At 40.8% G+C, this 21,670-nt stretch overlaps 3 protein-coding genes across 5 annotated transcripts in view; all 3 read right to left on the bottom strand.

Moving 5' to 3' along the window:
• Gprasp1 (G protein-coupled receptor associated sorting protein 1) overlaps positions 1–5,646 on the bottom strand; it is a 46,429-nt gene extending 40,783 nt beyond the window's left edge. Inside the window, exons 1-2 of one of the 3 annotated variants that reach the window (XM_029558064.1) lie at positions 5,597–5,646; positions 3,768–3,847 (exon numbers count right to left, since the gene is read on the bottom strand). The gene's annotated coding sequence lies outside the window, so the exon portion shown is untranslated. Of the gene's footprint in view, positions 1–3,339; positions 3,430–3,767; positions 3,848–5,311; positions 5,371–5,596 lie in introns of those variants that run through there. The other 2 variants (XM_017795297.2, XM_017795298.2) reach the window with 2 other exon arrangements.
• On the bottom strand, positions 1,132–3,346 carry Armcx5 (armadillo repeat containing X-linked 5). Its single transcript, XM_017795301.2, has one exon. The coding sequence runs from the start codon at positions 3,170–3,172 to the stop codon at positions 1,466–1,468; it is 1,707 nt and encodes a 568-aa protein (XP_017650790.1). The 5' UTR covers positions 3,173–3,346; the 3' UTR covers positions 1,132–1,465.
• LOC103724751 (nuclear RNA export factor 5-like) overlaps positions 3,652–21,670 on the bottom strand; it is a 69,304-nt gene continuing 51,285 nt past the window's right edge. The window contains exons 17-19 of the mRNA XM_029558063.1: positions 20,938–21,010; positions 20,243–20,407; positions 3,652–3,847 (exon numbers count right to left, since the gene is read on the bottom strand). Coding sequence (XP_029413923.1) covers positions 3,652–3,847; positions 20,243–20,407; positions 20,938–21,010 — 434 coding nt within the window. The remainder of the gene's footprint in view (positions 3,848–20,242; positions 20,408–20,937; positions 21,011–21,670) is intronic.

The raw sequence follows: 21,670 nt of genomic DNA, 5'->3' as shown, positions 1-21,670 counted from the left end.
CAGATCTCATCTACAGCTGTCATTTTATACCATAATCCCCTGCTCAGAATCTAGTTTTTGTTAAGTATAAACAGGGAGGGAGAGGGAGAAGGAGAAAAATTTCTACAGGGATCCTAAGAGCTAAAATTACCAATTCTGCACAGTAAATGAAGAGTAACAAGAGCAAAGGGGTTTGGGAGTAGGAGAGGCAAAAGAGATGTCAGATCTCATCTACAGCTGTCATTTTATACCATAATCCCCTGCTCAGAATCTAGTTTTTGTTAAGTATAAACAGGAGAGGCTGAAGTAGTATAAGCAACATGGCTTCAAATCAGCAAGCTGAAAATAAGCAGGAGAGGGAAATTAATTTCTTCCTAACTACACACTCCTAAAGGAATATTCTATAGTTGTATCACACATAACAGCAGGGTTCTGACCAATAAGAATCAGCACAAACTGCCACCAGGAATAGGTAAAAATCACCAAGTAGAGAGTATTGGTCAGAAAACAAAAGCAAGGATGAGAACCAACAACTACCAAGGTAGAACAGTTGATGCTGATAAGCAGTTTCTGTAAGTAGACCCCAGACACTCCAGGCCAGGACTGCAGGGAGAGGGAACCTCACTGGAAGTAATAAACTTGGTATCCCTGGATAGGAAGGGTGCTAATAAGGGCACAACATAGCCGGGCCCCTCCAGAACTGCATTTCCCACAACTATCCATGACTTAACCGAACAGGGTGAGAACCAGAAACCCTCTTGGGTGTTAAAAACTTCAAGGCATCCCGATGAGACAGCCTATGTGAAAGAATAAGTACAAGTTCTGGGGTTCAGACTAGAATGAAAGCATCTGTTCTCCTTCCTCCTAACTCTGTGATCATCCATTTGTCCAGAGCCCTCAGATACAGCTTCCTTCCTCATGTGAAGGCCTACCAACTGCAGTCTATGGACAGCTAGTAACATAGTCCTGTCTTCTTGCTCACAGAAAGACTGTATTCCTCAAACACATGGAAACTAGAAAAATCTGTCAATATGAACCTGTTTTGTTTGTGCAGCCCCCATCGATAAACAGACTGTGCTCCTCCGTATCCTTACATTGTTTGTGCTTTATCTCTGACTACATTTCAACTGAAGAACTAGGACAATATTTTCATCAGGTTTAGCATGCGACTTTATTAAAAACATGTAAATGAAATACGAAAATACACTTGTATCAGTATAATCACAGAAATATAGCTTATTTAGGACCAATATGTTCATCATTAGGTTACATTACAGAAATACTAAAAATATCTCCATTTATAGTATGCATATAGCACAAAATTCAGCAAATGCTCAGTCTCTCTAGATCTGACTGGCATCCATAAAATTGCCTCCTTCAATAAATACAGAGAACACAAGTATCAAGTTTATAATTATAGTATTCATTAGATTTATATTGCACAGACAAAGAAACCATTCCAGGCTTTGTGCAAACGTACAGCTATTTAGAGTTTGAGTATTAATCGGATAACTTTGTCTTTCACCTCAGGATCACTGTGCTCTGCTAAGTTTTGGAGTTTCTGACCAAACCCTTTTGCTTCCTGGAATATTGAAATAAGTTCAGATTTAGTGAACTTGTCCTTGGTAAAGAGCTTTGTCCTCTTTTTGAACTGGAAATTTATATTCTCAAATATTTCAATGACATTAAGAATATTGGCCTTTGACTCATTCTTGTTAAATAGAGCCACGAGTGATGACAATACTTCAGCACTGATCAGCTCTCTGGTATTGGCTTGATTTTTCGACAAGCACAAAAAAACTTTTAGGACATGAAACTTGGTTTTGACACTTCCTTTATTTAGCAATATGAGGAACTCTGGAATGTAATTGGCAATCACGTGGTGATTCTCGGGTTTCCCACTCAGGTTCACCAGTAATTTTAGTTCATCCACTAGTACAGAAGAGTTCAAAGGACAAGAGATTATGCCCTTACAAATCTGATGTATTTGTGATTCATTCCCTTTTGGTTCTTCAGAAGACTCTGAGTTGTCACTCACAGTATTTAGAGTTTTAGTATGTTTCTTAACATTTGGATTATTGATCAAATTTTCAATCATAACAGTAATACCAACATCATGAATTATATCTTGAGTAAACGGATAGGCAGGACTGATACCCATTATCATCGTAGCTATCTCATAAATGAAAGGATCCTTAGTTAACTTAAGGAGGGCAACAAGTTCATCAAACTCTTTAGGCTCTAAACTAAAGCTACGTGATTTACAGCGGCAGGCCCCTGGATGAGGTCCATACTTTTCTCTCTGCCTAATCTGGTTTTTTATCTCAGCTAAGGTCTGGAAGTAAGGTCCATTATAAGGTGGAATCTTAGTCAATGGCCGAATACCCAAAGGAGTTTCAATTAAGGTTGCAACCAGGGTCCAGTTCCCTTCGGGAGGCAAAGATTGTTCACCTCCCTCAACTGGGACTAGGACAATATATCTGGCCCTTGCCCATGCAGCTGCTTTTTCTTTTAAAGTAAAGTTGTGTTTCTCTGGGGATTTGGGTTTTTCCTCAATCTTAGGTGGGGGCATATAAACTTGAAAGGGGGTTTCTTCTTTGGGCCAGAACCAGGACCCTATACTAGGCTCTTCTCCAGTCCAAAACCAAGAGCACACATTTTCTTCATCCTCATCAGTGGAGCTGCTGACAATACTAGTTTTGTCTCCAGCCCTGGAACTGATGCTGGCCTGTTCCTTTATCTTAGATCTGCACCCAATACCGGACTTATCATTAGCCTTGGCAGAGCACTTGATATGTGCCTCAATGCCAGTGTCAACCCTGACTCCAGATTTGGTTACAGTAATGACCATAGACACAGGCATGGCTTCGGACTTGGTTTGAATCACTAACCCAGGCTCTGGCAGGAGCTCTGTCTCACTCTGAGTTGTGACTCTAATATTAGTCATATCTTCTATTTTGCATACTTCCAATGTCACAGAGTCAGCCTCAGTGCAAATCACTGTCTGAGTCCTGACCATTGCTTCATCCCTAGCCTCAGCCTGGTTCCCCAGTTTCTGTTTTGGTTTTGCCTCAACCACTGCCTTGGTCTGACTCTTGGCCTTTACTTTAGTATTCGCAAGGCCACTGATTCCAGGATTCGAGGTAGCCCCAGCCTCTTCTCTAGCCCTTGCTTTGGTTTTAGAGCCAATCATGGTTCAAGTTAAAGGCAAGACCAAATAATATGCCTCTACTCCTATCTCGGCCTTGCCTGAAGGTCTTCCCCAAGTTGGTGTTTTCATATAAAGTCCAGTAGTCATGCAGCCCCCTTTCCAACTACAGATTCTGCCAATGATATAGACAGCATGCTGAGGAAGCTCACTCAAAGTAAAGAAGGATGGCTGTGCTTGCGCGCAGCCCTGTGGAGGGTGGTGGTCTTCAGCCACTCCAAGGCCACCAGATCTGCCAGTGAAGTTGGACCTAGGGGTGGAGGAAGGAAATGGGGCTTTAAGTCTCTTCTAATTTTTTTCCTCACGCTGATCAGCACAGAGAGATAGGAAAATATGGAAATTCAGTGCTATATGCGGAAAAGTACACAATTAGCAAAGGCTTCCTTTCATTTCACCCCGTCTATACTTCCAAGTGCTACCACTCTTCCTTCCAGACACTAATAAGATTATGGAGAACAGGAAAGCTACAGGGACATGAGAGACTGAGGAATCCCAAGGCTGGCTTTGACCTCTGCTGGAGCCAAATCTCTACTATTCCATCCTGCCGTTCTGCTCCAGGATTCCCCACATTCATACTGACCTACGATGATCTGACGTAATTCTCTTCTCCCTTCTTTGTTTCCAAGGTTGATAAGCCCTGCAGCAGGTCTACTGGCAGACCTATGGAGCAAATACAGAGGACCATATAGAAACTGAGCTCTTGGTAGACAAAACATGGAACCTGAACCCCATTCTTATCATTCCAGAGACAGTTTGTCTAGTTTTCCCCTCTTTATGCTCTACTCTTCCCATCACTCAGCTTATGGCCCACCAGTTTCCTCTTCAGTGACTGATCTTTTAAATTCCCTTGTTCAGAATTAGATTATAACAAAGAACAGAATAAGCAAAGACCAGGAAAAAGAGGTCTTTGCATTCTGTACCTCCAAAGTATATCAAGACTCCCACGTAAATCGACAGGAGACCAGGTCGTTGGTAAGGTGAGATGACAAAATAGAAAGACGTAATTTTCTAGTGTCAGTAATCCTTGTCTATCTTTACACCAACCTTAGACACAGGGCAATTTTCTCTTTCTTATCTCCCAGCTTCAAGCTAGGTTATTTTACAAACCTTCACAACAACCAACAGTTAAACAAACCTACGAACCCACAGAAATTCACAAACCGAAACAGGTGACACATGAGACCATGGACACTGAGTCTTTGTTAGAGAACACCTAAGGAATAGATGCTTTCTGAATACAGTACTTGTTTGCCAAAGATTTGTTTGATTCCCTTTCTTCTGCCACTCCCAAATCTCCATGCTTCTCTGCTATGTTCTCAATGTCTGATCATTTCCATGCAACTAAAACATCCCTGCAAAGTAGTAGTAGTGTTAGTAGGGCTGAAATGCCCAGACAAGTCACAGGAAGCTGGGAAAACAATGGAAAGTATCATTTTCAAATTTATTACAGGCTCTTATGCTTAGGCTCCTCCCCCAATATTTTGCAACACAGTGCAGGTAACAGAGGGTGTATCTATAAAGCTGGTGAAAAGGAGATCTAGAAATTACTCTAGATGCCTACTTATTGTCCTCATCTTGGAGCTTTGTCCACTGTACAAGAAACCGTGTCAGTTTTATTTATCTTCAAATCCATCCCTTTTGGCCTCAAACATGGAGTACCGCAAATTTGGCAGCACATCTAGCTACACAAATACATTTTTGATAATTAAAAAACAAATGAAAACACAGCAAGATGTGGTTATTATTACTGATGCTCAGACTAGCAACCAGAACATGAGAGATCACCTTTGAATCCAAAACCTTGATGTTCACACATTTACAACCTTTTTATGTTCTCTCCCTGATTCCCAGGGTTCATCAGACAACTGCCCTCACCAAGAGCAACAGTCCTGCCTCCTCTGACAAGTCCACCATCTCCCCAATAAAAGATGCTATTACACCCATCCCTTTCCAAACACAGTTGGAAGTGAGGCGAGTTTCTGGAAATGAAGGTAGCTTTTTTTTTTTCAATCATCCCAGGTCCTCCTGCCCTCTCACCACTCGCCTCCTAAAAACAGGTCGAGTATCCTGCGAGTCTCAGAATCCACATTCACAGCCCCAAGCAATGCCCTCCTTCTCACTAACCTGTTCTGCTTGGATCAGAGGCCGTTTTCTTATTTCCTTGTCTCAAGAAGTGCCATGTCCTACAGAAATGAGGCACCGAGAGTCAGGCGCAAGGAGCTGAGACAATGGCGGCGTCTGTGTTAAGGGGCTGGCCGGGCACTTGGGACTTATGACGAGATGCTTGCTTTACCAGATAAAGGGCTGTGATTAGCAAACTACGATTACTTTTCGATACTCTCTTCTCTCTCCCGTCCCCAGGGCGCCTCAGGAACCCTCACGTGATCACTGACCGGCATCTGTATCTACCTTTTCCTCTGCAAAATAGGCGCTGCCACGTCCCGTAACCGAAATCCGCGGAGGGAGGAGATAGAGAAGTTTAAGGAGATCCGGCTTAGGACAGCGGAGCGATACCTAATGACTCACAGCACTTCCACCTAATCCAGCGGGCTGCAAATCAATACAGGGTCACGTGGGTATTGGTGACTACATCGGGGAAACAGCGTTGAACACAGGGAAGCAGGCGATTACCAAATGTCTCCGTATCAGCTTCGTCTTTTCTGAGCGCCCCTCACTAAGCCTGCCATTTCTTTCCATACTGAAATGCAAACGGATTTCCCGCTGTGTCGTCCAAAAGAGCTAGCTGTGACTGGCAGGGCGGAAGAATATCCAAGAGTTCTGGTGTTACAAGTCCATCTTTAACTCAGCAGTTCACATAAATCTTCTGGCTAAGGGAGGGGCCCAAGGCAGAAAAGTCGGAGAGGGGGAAACCCTCGGTGCTGAGACAGGAGTGTAAATTCTAATATATTCCAACGAATTCTAAACTGTTCCCTCTGAGAGAAATCCTCCAGCGCCATCCCTCTTAAGTGATTGTGTACATGAAATGTGTGGGGTAGCAGCAGAGCCTATGCAAAGCTGCTCCTCTTTTCTTTTCAAGTTGTTGCTTGAGTCTTTGACCTCTATTGCTCAGTTTATTTATTTTTGAAATAGTTTTCAATAACGTGGATAAGGTTATAGGAAAAGCAGTGATGGAGAGAAACACGTTAAAATCAAACTGCTTCTATGTGGACTTAGCCTATTCCCAGGATATCCTGACCACCTAAAGATGCAGTGGCTGGAATTTGAAGCGAAAATAAATGTGCTCTTACGGAAGAGAATACCACGATATTCTTTTTTTCAACACACACACATACACACACACACACATATAAATTTTGTGTGTCATGCAATACATCTCAATCATAGACACTCTCCCCTATCTGCACCCCCATACACCACCTCCCCCAGATTTCATGCATTCTGACATATCTGTAAGGCCTATGGAGTCAAGATTTTGTCCCCAAGTCCCACCATGTGAGTCCATCCACTGGAGTATGGTCATCCTATCTAGTGTCAATCATTTAAAGAAGACCAACTCTCTGTCACTCAGCAGTGATTAGCTGCCAATAGGTCCTTATACCCATGAACCAACTCCTATCCCTGCTCAGTGGATTCCTTCCAGGCTTGAACCCATGGTTCTTGCCCCTAAAGCCTGTTATATGAACAGTCTTGTGGTTTCAATGTTGAGCTTCCTCTTTGTATTGCCTATTCAAAAATAATCAAATATTTTGTTTACTATTTTTATTTTTTATGTGTATGAGTGTATTGCCTGCACCCGTGTCTTGCTTGCAATACCTTGGAGTTAAGAAGAGGGTGTCAGATCCCCTGGAACTGGAGCAATGGACAGTTTTTAGCTGCCATGTGGGTGCTGGGAACTGAACCTGGATCTTATGCAAGAGCAGCCAGTGCTCTTAATTAACTGCTGAGCCATCTCTCCAGCCCCCTTCCCCCATCTTGATTTAATTAAAATAAGCCTTAGAATCAGAAACTAGTTCAAGCCATATGTTCTTAGAAATGTTCCAATTCATTAGTCCCACACATTTCAACTCTAAGCTGGGCTACGACATAACTAGACTATGATGAGCAAAGTATTTTTGCTGGTTTAGGGGTGTTTCTATTTCTGAAATTGCATTAATGAACATAGATGGTTTTCCCTCTATATCAGAAGGATAGTTTTCCAAGAGCCCTTTACTAATTTCTCTGCTATGATTCACAATCTAGATTGCTAGGTAACCTGATAATGCTAGGCAGCATGTTAATTCTCTGAGGGAATGGCCAACAGGCCCTATAGTACAGGACATAGCAACAGGTGGTAACGTCAGTCCAGCTAGACCAAGTCAGGACCCGAAAAGAAGATGTAAAGATATTTATTGACGGTTGATGAAACAGGATGTAAAAATAGGTGGTAATGGTCCCTCCTGCCGGGCCAGCTCAGGGCCCTCAAAACAGGACATAAAAAGCAGTAAGTGTCTATGATCAATTCTAGATGAGTCAGCTCAAATCATCTTCAGGGACTTCTTGGCCAGGGGAATGAACACAGAGTGCTGTTACTCTTTTCCCTAGTAAACTCTTCAACTCTAGGTGTACCTAAACCTCTAAACATATGCTTGCATCTTACATAACTACTTACAGCAGACTAAATTCTGGACAAAATGAGTTTCTGAGAAATGCATATCCCTTTCTTGGAAGTGTCCACCTTGGGAAAGGCATAACAGTGGAGATAAAAGGGAGAGAGGAAATGTAAATCCCATGCCAAACAGAATCTTGGTGTTGCTGCTCTTCCTGCTCTTACTCTGAAGAGTGTACTCTAGATTACTGGCTTCATAAAATTAAACTTTTAACTGCATCCTCTATGACAGTATGCTATTTGAATTCTCCTCTTTCACGAGCACAGGAACGGAGACTCCTGAGGGGACCTAGACCAGAGCAAACTGGAGACCTCTGCATAAATTTAGAACTACTATTATTACTACGATTACAGATTTTTGCTTTTACTAGGTGTGGTGGTGCATCCCTTTAATCCCAGTACCCAGGAGGCAGTGACTCTGAGACAAGCCTGGTATACACAGTGAGTTCCAGGCCAGTCAGGTCTATATAAGTGAGACCCTGTCTCATAAACACAAAACAGCAACAAAATTAATTTTGCTTTCCATTTAGTATGTCATATTTGAATAAGTTTCAAGTGTAACATAAAACATCTGTCTTGGTGCTGTAGAGATGTCTCAGCAGTTAAGAGCACTGGCTGCTCTTGCAGAGGACCTGGGTTCAATTCCCAGCACCCATTTGCTTGTCTATGCAAAAACAACCCCACACAACTTCAGGGCCCAGCCCGGATTGGACTGCAAGGTAATTTTGAAAGTTCCGCCCTGCTTGCTGGTTGGCTGTGTTCTCCCGCCCATGGCTTTGGTCCCGTGTTCAATTGGACGCCAGCCTATGTTGGTTCGCTCTAGGATGTCTTGATTCTTACTGGTTACACTCACTGGTTGGGGGAGGAGGACCTTGCATTTTGGACACTTTACTAGACCTGGCTCTATGTCTCGGCATTGATAGTATCCAAGTTACCTAAGGGTGCATGCCAGGAATGCATCTGAGAAGCTGTAGTTTTGGAAAGGACCCTTCCACCTGGCACGACGCTGCACCTGGCCCCATGCTTGTGCTTGTGATTTGTAGCAATGGTGTGGTTGTGCAAGAACTGAACTGTGTCACAATCTGTCAGCCATTTTATTAGGGCGTCACCATTATTAGAGCTAACAACCGTCTGTAACTCCAGTTCCAGGGGATCTGACACCGTCTTTTGTCATCCTCAGGCACTGCAAAACACAGGTGCACTTACATACATGCAGGCAACAAACTCATACACATAAAATAAAAATAAAAGATATTTTTAAAATCTGTCTTGAGATTTCTGAAATATCTAATCAGAAGCCATGTTAGTCACTAAAAATAAGGATTGTAGAAAATACATTCTATTTCTTAGGCACCTTTATTCTTTTAGGGGAAGATAGAGACAGGCATTTCCATTAATGGAAACAGAACAATGAGACAGTACTCTTGTGGTCAGACTAAATTAATATGTTGCTTTAAAATTTCTTCTCAAAAACATTCAGCATTTTTTTTGTTATTGATGTGTATGCCATGGAGGTTAGAAGACAGCTTTAAGGAGTCAGTTCCCTCCTTCCACCTTGACACATTAAACACAGGGTATCTCTTGTTTCTGCCACAGTGATACTCCAGGCTAGGTGACCCTCTGGCTTCCTATCAATTCTATTATCTCTCTCTCTCCCATCTCACTTTAAGAGTGCTAGGATTACAGATGTGTTCCATTACATCCAGCCTTCTACATTGCTTCTAGGAATTGAACTTGAGTAGTCAGGCTTATGCAGGAAGCTTTTATACAGTGAGCCATCCTGCCTGCAGTCCTATTGAAAATTTTGGAGTTGTTGAGAGTGGCTGTATTTTTTAATATATAATTTTATTGAATTTTGTACATTTCATACATCTTACTCATATTTAGACCCCTATGTCTATCTGTGGAGGAAATCAAGGGCTGGAACAATAGGAATTGACTGTATTTTTGTCATCCTAAAACAAGTAATAAATTACAAGAAAATGAAAGGGGAAAAAGACACCACACATCCTAACATTGATGAATGCTCATAACATTTTGGTATGTGTATCAGTTACTTGTTGCATTGTTGTGACAAAAACCTGGAAAAAAGGAGCATCAGGAAGGAAGGGTTTGTTTTGGTTTACATCTCAAGGGTACAGTCCATCATGGTGAGAAAGGCATGGCAGCAGTATCTCGAGGCTGTTAGTCACATTGCATCAATAGCCAGAAAGCAGAGAAATGAGCACTGGTGCTCTACTCACCTTCTTTTTATGCAGTCCAGGAACTCAGCCTATATAATGGTGCCTCCCACATTCAAGGTGGAGCTTCTCACCCCAATTAACTTAATATAGATTCACAGGAATCCACAGTCAAACTTACTCTAGATAATTCCTCACAGACACACCCAGAAATTTGTCTCCTAAGTAATCTTATATACTGCCAAGTATGAACTTGCCGTTATTAGTGTTAACCATCAAAATATGTATACTTCCAGACATAACAGTCATTATGTGTGCATATATATATATATATACATGCACATGTACACATGTATCTTCACAAAATAAGATTTTGACAGTTATTTCTATGTAAACAGATAATTTCTAGTGGCATGCTTTTTCTTCAATTTTATTTATTATTTATTTATTTATTTATTTGTTTGTTTTTTGCCTGCATGTAAGTGCACCATGTGTGCTCAATGCTGTGGAGGCCAGAAGAGATCATCGAAACCCCTGAAACTGCAGTTAAAGACAGTCGTGAAATGCCATGTGGGTGCTGGGAATTGAACCCAGGTCCTCTGCAGGAGCAGCCAGTACTCTTGACCACTGAGCCATCTCTCCAGTCCCAGATGAAGTTAATCTTGTTATGACTGTGCCTCACATCTATAGGAATACTTCTAAGATTGGGTCATATAAAGGTGAAGTAATTTGTAAGTGCATTTGATAGATACTGTGTTAGACTCTTATTGACTATATATTCTTATTTATTTATTTATTTATTTGTTGTTTTTTTTTTGAGACAGGGTCTCTTTGTAGCCCCAGCTGTCCTGAAACTCATTATGTAGACCAGGCTGGCTTCAATCTTACCAAGATCCATCAGCTTCTACCTCTTGGGTGCTGGGATTAAAGACATGTACCATCATGCCTGGCTATTTCTCCAATTTTAGAAGCATACTCTCCTGACCTTTTATATGCCAAAACTTTTATTTTTGCAATCCTGTAGTTCAAAAGTTGACTTATTTATAATTGTTATTGGTTTTAATTTTGAATTTTTACTATTTAAAAAAAAATTTATGTGTATGACTGTATTGCCTGCATGCATGTAAGGGCATCAGCATCATGCAGTGCCCAAGGAGGTCAGAAGAGGGCATCATATCCTCTGGAACTGGAGTTACAGAAGGTTGTTAGCAGCCATGTGGGTGCTGGGAATCGAATCCAGGTCCTTTGCAAGAGTATTCAGTGCTCTTAACCATAGAGCCATCTCTCCATCCCTAACAAAAAACTTTAAAAAATTTGCAATCTAATGCAACTTTTTAAAAAATTTAAAACCAGGGCTGGAGAGATGGCTCTGTGGTTAAGAGCATTGGCTGTCTTGCAGAGGACCCAGTTTCAGTTCCCAGCACCCACATGGTGGCTAATAACCTTCTGAAACTCCAGTTCCAGAGGATCCAACGTCTTCTTCTGACTTCCTCAGGCATTTCCCGACATGGGTGCATTTACATATATGCAGGCAATCCACTCATGCACATAAAGATAAATAAATAAACAAAGAAACAAATAAATAAATATTTTAAAGTTGTATTAATTTTTTCCGTTTGAATTCTTTACCAGTTTCGTACACATACATAAGGATTTTAGTTAGTTTCACCCACCATTCCCCTCTCTTATCTTCCTCCGTCTCCCACAGAAACCCTTCTTCCCAACAAGTCCCCTCCTACCTTTTGGCCTCTTTTTGTGTATTTGGCCCATTGCATTTAATTACAGTTGATTGCACAGGTGTGTTTAGGAGGTTATTTACTGGAACATGGGCAACTTATCAGTGGCTAGACCATTGACCAAAATGACAACTCCTTCCCCAAGCACAATTAACTGCCAATATCACCCCAGGGTGGGGTGGGGCTTTATGAACCAGCCTCCTTCATCGATGACAAAATATCAAAAGACCCAACAAGTTTGTGCAGGTCTTGTGCAGGTATCCACAGCTGTGATGTGTTCATAGTCGCAACAGCCATACCATAACATTGCTGCCCACTCTCTTTCATGGTTTATCTCTGCTTCCTGCAATGTGCTCTGCTAAGAAATGGATCAGACTAGATGTCCATAAATAGATGCAAAGATAATAAAAATGGAGTACATATACACAATGAAATTTTATTTAGCTGTACAGAAAAATTATGTAATTTACAAGATACTGGGTGGAAATGGGAGTGAGATAATCCTGGCCCAGAAAGATAAATATCATGTATTTTCTCTCTTATGTGATTCCTGGCTTTTAATTCATATTTATGTTTAATTTACAGAGGCTCTAGATGTCAGGGTGTTAGAAAACGAGCATTAAAGGGGAGAGTGACAAGGTCTTAAATGATTAGGAACAATAGAGTACATGTGATGTGAGTGTAGAGGTAAATAATGGGGATGGAAATGTTTAAATGGGGTTTGGGAGGCACATAGGAGAAGGAAGTAAGGGGTCAGATAGCTAAAACTAAGGATGTATGAAAAAGCCACATCAAAATCTATTTTGTAAGCTAATTGCCAGGTGTGGTATCACAGGCCTTTAATCCCAGCACTTGGGAGGCAGAGGTAGGTGGATCTCTATGAGTTCGGCCTGGTCTACAAAGCTAGTTCTAGACCAGCTGGGGCTACAGGGAGACCCTGTCTCAAAAATATTTTAAAAGATTATTATTTTTGTGTGCATTTTGCCCACATGTATGTAAATATACTTATGCATGCAATGTTCACAGAGGCCAAAAGAGCGCATCATCGGATCCCCTGGAACTGGAGTTGTAAATGGCCATTAGCCACCATATGGGTGCTGGGAACCAAACTCAGTTTTTCTACAAGATCTGTCAGTGCTCTGAACTGCTGAGCCATCTCTCCAACCTCCCAAAACAAAACTTTTAAAGAGTGGTTAATGGAGGTACCACACATACATAAATAATGCTGCTCCCAGAAGCCATAGGTTGATAAATAAAAATCTCAGGGACTGGAGTGATGGTTCACTGATAGAGAGTACTACCCCTGCAAAGGACCTGAGAGTTCCATTCCCAGAACCCATGTGCTGCCTGTAACTCCAGATCTGAGGGGAGGGGATGTCTAACCCTTCTAATATCTATGGGTATCTGGCACTCACATACACATACCCACACACATAATCAAAAATAAATCTTACAAAAAAGAAGAAAATCAAAACCAAAACCAACCAAACCAAAAAAGCCAAATATCCCAGTGCCAGATGACTTTTACCTCCCTGAGTTGCTGATCAAAGAAGCCGGAGGTTCCCAAAATAATAAAGCCATCTGCCATTGCTCTTGGTTATCCACCAGAACTATAAAGTAAGATCTAAGTGCTGAATAGATCCCATAATTTGGTTGCAGGACAGGAATGAAACCAGAACCAAGCTGGAAGCATCTTGCCAGCTAGCTAGTCTTCATAGTGTCAAAAGAAGCCATGTTGACAGCAGGGGGAGAAAAGTCATCAGTGGTGTCACCAAACTATAAATCTTATAGTCTATGATATTCATATATCAGGTAAGATTTGTCTACTGGTGCATGACTATTACCAGGGTAACTAACTACTTTATGATTGCAATTGAGACCCATTCCACAGAAGGAAATTAATGCTTGGTACTGGAAACCCAGACTAAAGTCTATGGCTGGAGAGATTACAGGTGCTGCAGGAGGTGGGGGTTGGAGTAGAGGTTAGGGTAGGGGAGGACTTCTGTTGTTTTGTTAAATAAACAGGGTATCAAGCTGATTTCTAAAAATTTATGTTTATATCTATATATTCGTGCTACTCTCTTCCTTGGTTCAAGAAGCTTCTGTTTGCTGTTGACAACAGTGAATGCAGAGATTCGTAAATGGTCAAAGTGCTGAGAATAAGTCTCTGTTGAGTGCTTATCTATAAGTGAGACATCTATATTCTTCTTCCAAGGTTCAAGGAGCACTGCAAAAGAGGGGTAGAAAGTAAAAGCTGGAGGCTTAGAAGACACGATGTGAAACATAGCCTGGATGTGATATGGCTACTACACCTATGAACTTGCAACAGCTGTAGTTTCATGCACAAAACCTGCACAAGACGGGGCCAATAAGCATTTCATTATGGATGAGGAGGGATATGTGAAGTATCACAGCTCCTTGAGGAACTTTCTGGCAGTAAATAGTAGCTAAGGGAGGAGTTATTATACTCAGTGTTATAGCTACTGGTAACTTGCCCATGCTCCAGCAGATCATCCCCAACCATGCTTATGGAAGCAACACTAATTATGCTCAGTGTGTCACAAAAAGCAAAAGCCAAAATGACAACAAAAGAAATGAAAGTAAGAGGGGAAGGCATTGTGGGGAAGAAGGAATGCAGCAGGAGTGACAAGGGGGTAACTGTTGGTACATGCTGTCTGCACCTCCCCCGCAGTGATCTTTTGGGCCTCGTGGTTCCTGTCTCAGAGTTGTTTACCAGCTCATCTTCCGGTATCACGGACTGAGAACACCATGACCTGGCACTGACCCTGCGGTCATGCGATGGCTCCCCCGCCCCCGTTGGGTCAGCTGCCTTCTGGGCTAGGGTATAAAAGCAACCTGGGGCTGAGAAATAAAGGCTTCTTCTGCTACACTAAAAGCGTGATTGTCTCTTCAATCCTGACGTCCTCCGCTCAGAGATCAGCTTCGTGCCACGCAGGCGTGGCAAAAGATGGCATTTTCACAAGAATAATCCTACATTGTCTCTTCAATCCTGACGTCCTCCGCTCAGAGATCAGCTTCGTGCGGCGCAGGCGTAGCAGGTAACAGTAATAGGGGTATAAATGACCAAATTCATAATATGTATGTATGAACTTGAACTGAAACAAAAGCAGCCACGCAGACCACTGAAACAGAATGGAAAACTCGGGCCATCCTGCTAGTGCAGAAACCACTTTTACCCACTGACCCATATTGCCAACCTTTAGTCATTTCTACCACCACCCCCCAATTCCCTTATTTTCCTCCCTCTCCCACTGAAACCTTTCTTTTCAATAAGTCCCTTTCCTATTTTCAGGTCTTTTTTGTGTGACTCACTGAAATTAATTAGTGTTTCTTGCCTATTATGGAGCAGGGCCACTTATCACCTTCTCCTCCAACAACCATTAAATGCCTATAGTCCCTCACAGAGGAGTCAGGCCTAACAAGCCCCTCTTCAATCCATGATGAAATGAGCTCAGTCACATGTAAGTCTTGTGCACATAACAGCGGTTGCAATGGGTTCATAAGTGCAGTGGCCACGTCATGTGCAGAAGACATCTTTTTCCTGTACATCTCTCCATCTTCTGTCACTTATATTCTTTCCACTCCTTCTGTGATGTTACCAGAGCCTTCAAGAGGGTGATATAACCATTCCATTTAGGGCCAAGCACCACACCATCACTTATTGGTACTTTGTCAGGTTGTGGGTTTGTGCATTAATAGTAAGAAGCTTCTCTGATCAAGGCTGGGAGCACAAAACACATGATTTGGACTGAGAAAACACTCAAATGATCAGAAAAGAGAAATAAAATGTGTGACCCTCACAACCTTTCCCTCCTTTTTGGCCTCACTAGCCTGAAAGCATCTTTTGGGAGGCCCTGGTTGTTTCAGGTCACATGCATGCTTCTGCAGGCCTGCATGTAAAGCATTTGACAGAGCCCATGGTCTCCAAATGCCGACCATTGAAGTAGCACAAGTCCTTTGTCATGAGGATTAATTCACAAAGTGCCCATGGAAGCAAGTCTGGCAGATCTGCTTAACAATGGCCAAGGATGAATGTGGTGCAAGTGGGGTATACAGAGCCTTACGGGCCTGACACTTCTGGCTCATGGCGGGAACAGGAGAAGAGCAATCCAGGATACAACATGCTGCATAACTCTTTATTATGAAAACAAGTAGGCTTCTTCAGGGTGAAATATACAGAATATTTGGCCCTCGGGGTGGCTATATTACTAGATGCTAACTTTGGTCTTCTGGTCAGCCAGGACTCCAACCCCAGTCAGAAGTAAAGCCTTAGAAATAAACTACTCTGTGGATAAACTTGGATAAACAGGAAAATGAGAGCAATGGCTCCTCTTAGCACTTTTGATTGAAGGATTCCTCTGGGGTCTCATCCTTGTTCTGGAGGAAAAGAATTAGGATGTGAGAAGAGCCCAGTACCCTGAGTTCCATCCCAGAACACCCGGACTCCACCTTCCTGGACACGCAGCCATCTATCTTTTACTAACTTCATTCTCAGGATTCTCCTGGATCAGTGAAGACCTTGAGCATCTCTGTTGCTGTCCCACTCATCTTCCTCAAGGTACATCACAGGGTAGATGTACTGGCTATAAAGTGCTGCCACTTAACCTATGCTACTCATTTGCTAGGACGCGTGTGCCAGATTTAGCACCACTGCAAATCTGAAGAAAGACCTGGTGCAAACCAAAATGTCTGTCACCACCATTCATGCTCAGAATTCAAACAGAAACACAGGGATGTTCATAAGAATAATGAAGCACAATACACACTCATTTACACAAAGAAGAAACTCAAGGGCATAACAAATGGAAATTCAAAAAAATCCCATTATTTTTAAATTGAGATGTAATATATGTCCTAGAATTTATTACTTTAAGGTGTACAATTCTGTGACTTTTACAATATATTCAAAAGACTGCATTGATTATCACATTGCATTGACTATTCCAGAGCATTTTCATCGTCATAAATAGAAAATGAAGAACAATACTCTTTACAGCAGTCACTCCTATTTACCTCTTAAGTACCCATTAATCTCTTTCTGTGGATCTGAGTTTTTGTTTTGTTTTGTTAGCTTGTTTGTTTGTTTGAGACAAAGTCTTACATAACCCAAGCTGGCCTTGAACTAGCTATGTAGCTAAGGAGAATGACCTTCCTCCCATCTACACAGGACCAAGTGCTTAGATTGCAGGCATACACCTCAAAGCTTGGCTTCATTTGGGTTTGTTTTAAAAATTAAATTAAATTAAATTAACTCAATATGTAGTCATTTTGACTATATTCTTTCACTTACAGATAGCATTTGTAAGGTTCATCCAAGTGGGGGCATGTATCAGAACTTCCTTTTATTTTTTTTTAATATCTCATTTGTGTGTACAACACTGATTTATTCACTCATAAATTCATGAACATTTGGACTGTTGCCAGATTGGGGTTATTATAGATAAGGTCGATATGAACATTATTGTAACTATTTTAATGTGAATTTGTTTTCATTTCTTTTTTTTTGGAGTTTTGGGTCATATAGTTACTCAATGTTTACCCTTTTCAAAAATGTCCAAATTCTTTCCCACAGTGGCAGCATCATGTTCCTCTTTCGTCAGCAACACACGAGGGAGGGTTCCAGTCTATCTGTATCTTTACCAATGCTTGTTAATTTTATTAAAGAAACCCAATCAGATGGCTCATGATGCTGAGTTTCTTTCTGTGTTCTTTTTGAACATTTTGGTTTTGTGGGGAAATATCTAGTTAGGTCCTTTTTCCATATTAATTAAATCACTTGGGCCAGGGAGATGGCTTAGGAGACAAAAAGCACTGCTTTCAAGTCTGACAACCTGAGTTTGATCCCCAGGATCAACATGGTAGAGGAGAGTAGTGACTCCTGAATGTTATACTCATTCCTCCACATGGGATTTGTGGCATGCATGTATGCATGTACACACACACACACACACACACACACACACACACACACAGTAAATGAATGTGGACAGGCATGCTGGCATACACCTTTTGTCCCAGCATTTGGGACAGAGGTAAGAGGATTTCTGTGATTTGGAGTTCAGCCTAGTCTACATAGTGATTTCCAGGCCAGTCAGAGACACACAGTGAGACCCTGTCACAAAATGAATCAAATCAAACAAAATAAATGCAATATTTTTTTTAATTAGGCTACTTTCTTTTTATGGTTGAATTCTAAGAATGCTTCCGTGCATTTTAGATCTGTGTTGGTTATCAGATATAAAATACACAAATATTACCTCTGATTCTTTAAATTGACTCTTCGTTTCACTGACAGTATTTTTGTTTTTGTTCTTTAATAATCTCATTTTTGTGTAGGACATTCATAAACTCTCACAGAGATCTACCTGCCTGCCTCTGCTGGGATTAAAGGAATGTGCCACCACTTCCAGCTCATTGACAGTATTTTTTGAAGCAAAAAGTTTTGAAGTAAAAACTTTTGAAATTTTGTATAAAATTTACGTTATCAAATTTTATGAGTATTTTTTGTGTTTTTGCTGTCACATGTCAGAAACCATTGTCTAATTAAATGACACAAAGAGTTGATCCTCTGTATTCTTAGAAGACTTTTCTATTTTTGGCTCCACAGTTTTGATTTTTATTTGTTTGTTTGTTTGTTTGTTTAATCACCGAGTCTCACATAACCCAGACTGGTCTCAAACTTGCTAAGTAAATGAAGTTGACATTGAACTTCTGTGTTATTCGGCTATCAGTATGAGCAACCATGTCTAGTTTATGTGATGCAGGGAACTGATCCCAGGGCTTCATGCATGGCAGGCCAGTACTCTACCAACTGAGCTACATTCCCAGCCCTATTTATATTTATTTTTTAAATTTGTATTTTTTTTATGCATCTGAGTTTATTGCCTGCATGCGTATAAGTGCACCCATGTTGTGCAATGCCCATGGAGGTCAGAAGAGGGTGGTGGATCCCCTGGAACTGGAGTTATGGATAGTTGTTAAGTGCCATGTGGGTGCTGCGAATGAAACCTGAGTCCTCTGCTAGAGCACTCAGTGCTTATAACTGCTGAGCCATCTCTCCAGTCCCTATATTTATTTCTATATGTGACATGTGATAGGGTAAAATCTGATACTTTCCTGAGTGGGATATATACAGTTGTTTCTGCACCCATAGCTGAAAAGGTTAATTTTCCTTTTGGCTCTTTTTGGTACTCTGCTTAAAAATCAAATGATTATCAAAATGAGAATACATTTAAAAATTTTTTAGACTTTCATTTTGTCTATAGGTCTATGTGTCTCTTCTTAGACCTGTAGCACCTAGTATTGATTACTATAGTTTAGTTGTTAACCTACAGTAACTTTGTAGTGAGTACGCCAGCTATATTATTCACTTTCAAGATTTTCTATTATGGATTCATTTTCTTTTAATTTGAATTTTAAGACTTACTTGTAAATTTCTAGAAAGACGGTGGCTGAAATTTTGACATAGCTTGCAAGGACAGAGAATATGAATAAAAATTTTGGCAGTACTGCTATCTTTTGTTTTGTTTCATTTTTTGAGACAGGGTCTCTCTGTAGTCCCAGCTGGCCTCGAACTCACTATGTAGACCAGGCTGACCTCAGTCTCACAGAGATCAACCTTCCTCTGCTGTAGTCCCAGCTGGCCTCGAACTCACTATGTAGACCAGGCTGACCTCAGTCAGAATATCTTAAGACTATATTCCTGCATCACTGGCTCCCAAACACTGAGATTAAAGTAATACATCACCACAGTCAGCTCAAGTACTGCTGTTTTAATGATAGAAAGTGTTCCAGTCCAGGAACATGAGATAGTCATCCATTGTTTAAAGCTAATTTATTTCTACAGTGTTTTGTAGATTTCAGACAATATTTTTCAATCTTTTCTTAGTATGCCCCTGAATATGCTACTTTTTATGCTATTGCAAATGGAATTGTTTTCTAAATTTTTTTAATTGTTCATTGCTAGAGTACAATTGATTTTGTATATGGATTTTAAACCCTAAAATAATGCTGACGCTTTTTACATTTTAAATAATTTCTATGATTTTCTTAGACTTTAACATATATGGTATCATGTTGTCTGACATGAACATTACATGATATGAATATTATACAATTGTTTTAATTTTTATTTATTATTTTTATTTTATGTGTATGCGTGTATTGCCTGCATGTAGGTAAGTGCAGCCATGTCGTGCAATGCCCACCAAGATCAGAAGAGGCTGTTGGATCCCCTGGGACTGGAGTTACGGACAGTTGTTAGCTTCCATATTGGTGCTGGGATTTGAACCTGGGTCTTCTGCAAGAACAACCAGTGTTCTTAACCGCCGAGCCATCTCTCCAGCCCCATATTATACCATTTTAAAATTACTAGATTGTCTCTATAAAATTAACTTACATTTAAAAATTTTGTCCTGTTACTTGGTATCATAATATCTGATAGTTTTAAATTTATATTATTAAATCTTCACTTCTTTGAACTCAAGACTATTCTGAGATTCTCAGAACTCACGGTATCTTAGTCTGGGTGGAGGAATCCTTCATCTTTTTCCTCTTACTCTTGGTAAAGGTGCCTTGAGAGCTGGAGAACTTTGTGAGCATTGGGATGGAGAAAGCATTCTTGATTTCTCTGGGGCTGGCATTCCTCACAGTCATCTTATCATTCACGATGCACAAACTGGAAGAAAGATGGCTCTTCAGATAACTGGACAGATGAACTGCCCCACACTCTCAGCAATGATCCTGTTTTAATGCTACTAAGCCACCAGATTCCTTTCGAGCCCCTCCTATTTCCTTGGCTGGTGTCTTTTCTCCCTTCCATAGAGTTACCTTTTTAGAGATTGCCCACCACCTTCATTAGATTGTGGATTTAACTCTAATGCTTTTACCCTTCACAAAAGAAGTGGACATTTGCACAGTTTCAGAGAACACTGAGTCACAGAAAAGACTTATACTCAAAGTCACACAGTTAATGATGATTATCAAGAAGAAAATCTGACTCCAGAATCTGAGGGGTCAGTAGGTCAAAGTTCACAAAATTATGGGCACAGAATAAAAGTTGTTGGTCTGCTCTTAACCAGTAATCTAGACTTCTTAAGAGCTACCTGTTGGCTCCCTGTGGTATTAAGAATATCTTAAGACTATATTCCTGCATCACTGGCTCAAGGCTGGATTGGTATTTCTATTGCCTTGCAGAACAGCACTCACCTGGAATAGTTGTCAGAAGCTAAGATGAATGTCCGGGTGAAGGCATGAATACATCCCTTAAACTTTCCTTCCACTTCAATGACACAAACAAAACATCTTACTGGAGTTGCTCAGGTTTTAAAAATTCACACACAATTCCCCAGTCAGAGTCTGAACAGACGTTCTTGTGAGACCTTTAAGGGAGCTATACTGGGACAATTTTTTTCCTAAGAGTCAGGAGGAATTTTCAGGGACTGAGAGGGAAATAGCAGAAGTAATCAGTTCTCAATGATAGGACCTCCTAATACAGGCTAGTTTCATTGACAAATTAACTCACTTGATTTCTATTTCACAACTGCCCAAGGGATGGATATTATTAATACCATATGACAAATGAGGAAACTGAGGGGTTAACAGGTCAAAGTTCACAAAATAAGGACTCAGAATGAAAGCTATCAAACTCTATACCCTTGAGGCAGTAGCTATAAGGGGGCAGACAGATATGGATGTAGGTCATCAGTACCTATCTTTTGGGAAAGAAAAATACAAACGGGAAACAATGAGTCGGTAGGGAAAGGAAAAAAAAGGAAAAGATAAAAAGAAGAAAAACTCATTCAATTTTCTGTCTTACAGGGCTTATACTGAGTTCAATATTGTATAACTGTATTAATTCAACAGTGAACCTAAAAATTTTATAGCCACTTTTGAAAGAGATGTATCTTTGCTCTGGAAACTGTTATTGATTATGTAAAAG

This window comes from Nannospalax galili, unplaced genomic scaffold, assembly GCF_000622305.1.
Source record: "Nannospalax galili isolate Female #2095 unplaced genomic scaffold, S.galili_v1.0 scaffold1188, whole genome shotgun sequence".
Classification (NCBI taxonomy): domain Eukaryota; kingdom Metazoa; phylum Chordata; class Mammalia; order Rodentia; family Spalacidae; genus Nannospalax; species Nannospalax galili.
This window is presented reverse-complemented; position numbering and strand designations above follow the sequence as displayed.